Genomic DNA, 2,295 nt, shown 5'->3' with positions numbered 1-2,295 from the left:
CCCCCCCCCCCCATCTGAAACACTGGGAGCTCTAAGAGAGGCTGCATGTGCTTCAGCTAACAAAGCAATAGTTCACCCTAAGCCTGGCCTCCGATGACCCACTGCCTGGATTCGGGCCCCATATAAGTCCAACTGTGTTTTCAATTTCAATGTAAAGCCCCAAATACCCATTCCCCAGTCACCTACCATTCTCAGAGCCACACTGAATCGTCTGCAAGAGAGAGAGAAACCAAGTGCCATGCTGAATACCAGCAAACCACAAGCCAAATTAGTCAAAACACCACCCTTTTTTCTTAAATGCAAATACAAGTGCCGAATGCTCAAAAAAAAAAAAAAAAGTTGGGCTGGCTCCCCTTCCCAGTTTGGGGGAGACTAAGCTGCCCCATGTGGGCTATGCTGGACCATGGGTCAGCTATCAGTATACTAGGTCCTGAAGTCTGCTTATCGCCTCACTTAAAGACCGGAGGGGATGGCTCTGGGCCATCGCGAAGACCGCTTCACACTCTAACATCGAACCATAGGTTTTCAGGGCCAGCTAGCGTATCGTATCTTTTTATTTTCCCAGGTTAAGAACTGGCTACGCTAAGAAGATGAACAGAAGAAAGCCATGAATGCAGTTCATGGTACCTTCCCCAAGTTCTTGAAAATATTCTTCTTCTAATACAAAAGGACAGACTCATCTGTGTTATTTACAAAGTCATAAAGCAACTGTGAGCTCATCATGTTACCTTTTTAAAAGAACTTTAAAAAATAAATATGTATCATCGGTACACAAGAAGGCCAGTACCTGATCCTCTTGGAGTTAACTGCTCATTTAAATATATATATAAATATATTTCAGAGAGGAAGGAGAGGGAGAGAGAGAAAGAAACATCAATGATGAGAGAGAATCATTGATCAGCTGCCTCCTGCATGTCCCTCCTACCCCCTGGGGAACGAGCCCACAACCTGGACATGTGCCCTTGACCAGAATCAAACCTGGGACCCTTCAGTCTGCAGGCCAACGTTCTATCCACTGAGCAAAACCGGCTAGGGCATTTTTTATTTTTATTTTTTTAACAAGAAAAGACAATTAGTAGTTTGGTTTTGGAATAAAATACTGAACCTTTTAGGCAGCAACAAGTACTAGTGACAAGACACAATGCCATAGGCCCACCAGATCTAGGAGCTGATTTCTCGCACCTCAACATTTCCAAACACCGTGTCAGACGGAAGGCACGACTTTTGATGGTTTGGGTAATCTGGGTTTAGGTGCAATTATCATTCCCTCGCCTTTGTCCTTTGAGGCTGAACTCCAAGGGATAATGTCAGACAGATTTAAAAACAAATCAGTCACCAAAAGGCTGGTGGGACAAGTTGTAGGAAGAAGCAAAGCAATAGATCTGTATGTTACAGAGCAAACTGTTGGCCTAATAACAACCACCGCAGAGGCAATGCGTTCTTCCTGTAGTGGAAAAGGCCAAGGGGTGCCTAACCGAGACAGGTGCGGCAAGGACAGCAGCTGAAGACATCAGGGTGCCCGAGTGGGTTTGTCTTTCCATAACTACGTGCTTTTATGTGACATGCTGTGCTGAAAAGGCAGGGGTATAATTTCAAACACACTTTGCGAATGAGCTTTTTCCTCTTTAGTGATGCAGAACATGCCCTCAGCTGTCCAAGGCACTGGGGAAGAAAGGATACTCATGCAGGAGAGGACAGCCCTTACCAGCTCCGGGGACCAGGCATCTCAGCACAGCCTGAATCAACATGACAAAAGTGAGTGGTAATAGAGAAGCAGATCCTGCACCCCCAAAGGTAGGTAGGCCTCAAGAGCCCAAGCAGTAACAGTGCTGAGCACCTACTGTGTGCTGGGCTCCTTGCGGCAGGCCCTCCTGCTCCTCACTAGATTCTGGTGAGTTGGGTGTTACCCTTTGTTTTATAGATGAGGACACGAAGGGTCAATGAGCATAAATGCCTGGATTAAGAGTAAAGGGTGGCATTTGAACCTCCGTCTGTCTGGCCAAGCAGCAGGAAGCCCGGTGCCTGACCAGGACAAGTTTGGGTACCCCAGGGTGCAGACTTGCCCTCTCCAGAAGGCCCTCCGCAAACACCTTAACAAGGCTCGAGCTGGCCGGTCGGCCAACTTCAAGTTCCAGGCTCAAGGGATGGAAATGAGGGAAAGGGGCGCGAAGGGGAGCTTACCGGCTCCGGGGGCTGGGCACCCTGGCACAGCGCAGCCAAACTCAGCAACACCAGCGACATCTCAGGGCCACCGCCCCCCACCGCGCGCTCCTCGCCAGGTTCCTATAGCGCTCT

General features: G+C 48.5%; 2 protein-coding genes across 3 annotated transcripts in view; one reads left to right on the top strand and one right to left on the bottom strand.

Annotated features, from left to right (window-relative positions):
* CHDH (choline dehydrogenase) overlaps positions 1–2,295 on the top strand; it is a 54,897-nt gene that overhangs the window by 663 nt on the left and 51,939 nt on the right. The window contains exons 2-3 of the mRNA XM_015571117.1: positions 566–710; positions 1,630–1,755. The gene's annotated coding sequence lies outside the window, so the exon portion shown is untranslated. The remainder of the gene's footprint in view (positions 1–565; positions 711–1,629; positions 1,756–2,295) is intronic.
* The window catches only part of IL17RB (interleukin 17 receptor B), an 18,451-nt gene that overhangs the window by 12,377 nt on the left and 3,779 nt on the right, over positions 1–2,295 (bottom strand). Inside the window, exons 1-2 of one of the 2 annotated variants that reach the window (XM_006754695.2) lie at positions 2,182–2,288; positions 187–211 (exon numbers count right to left, since the gene is read on the bottom strand). In XM_006754695.2, coding sequence (XP_006754758.1) covers positions 187–211; positions 2,182–2,241 — 85 coding nt within the window. In that variant the 5' untranslated portion in view covers positions 2,242–2,288. Of the gene's footprint in view, positions 1–186; positions 212–2,181; positions 2,289–2,295 lie in introns of those variants that run through there. The other variant, XM_015571112.1, reaches the window with a different exon arrangement.

This window comes from Myotis davidii, unplaced genomic scaffold, assembly GCF_000327345.1.
Source record: "Myotis davidii unplaced genomic scaffold, ASM32734v1 scaffold111, whole genome shotgun sequence".
Taxonomy (NCBI): Eukaryota; Metazoa; Chordata; class Mammalia; order Chiroptera; family Vespertilionidae; genus Myotis; species Myotis davidii.
Note: the sequence above shows the minus strand (reverse complement) of the source record. Positions and strands in the feature narration are given on the sequence as shown.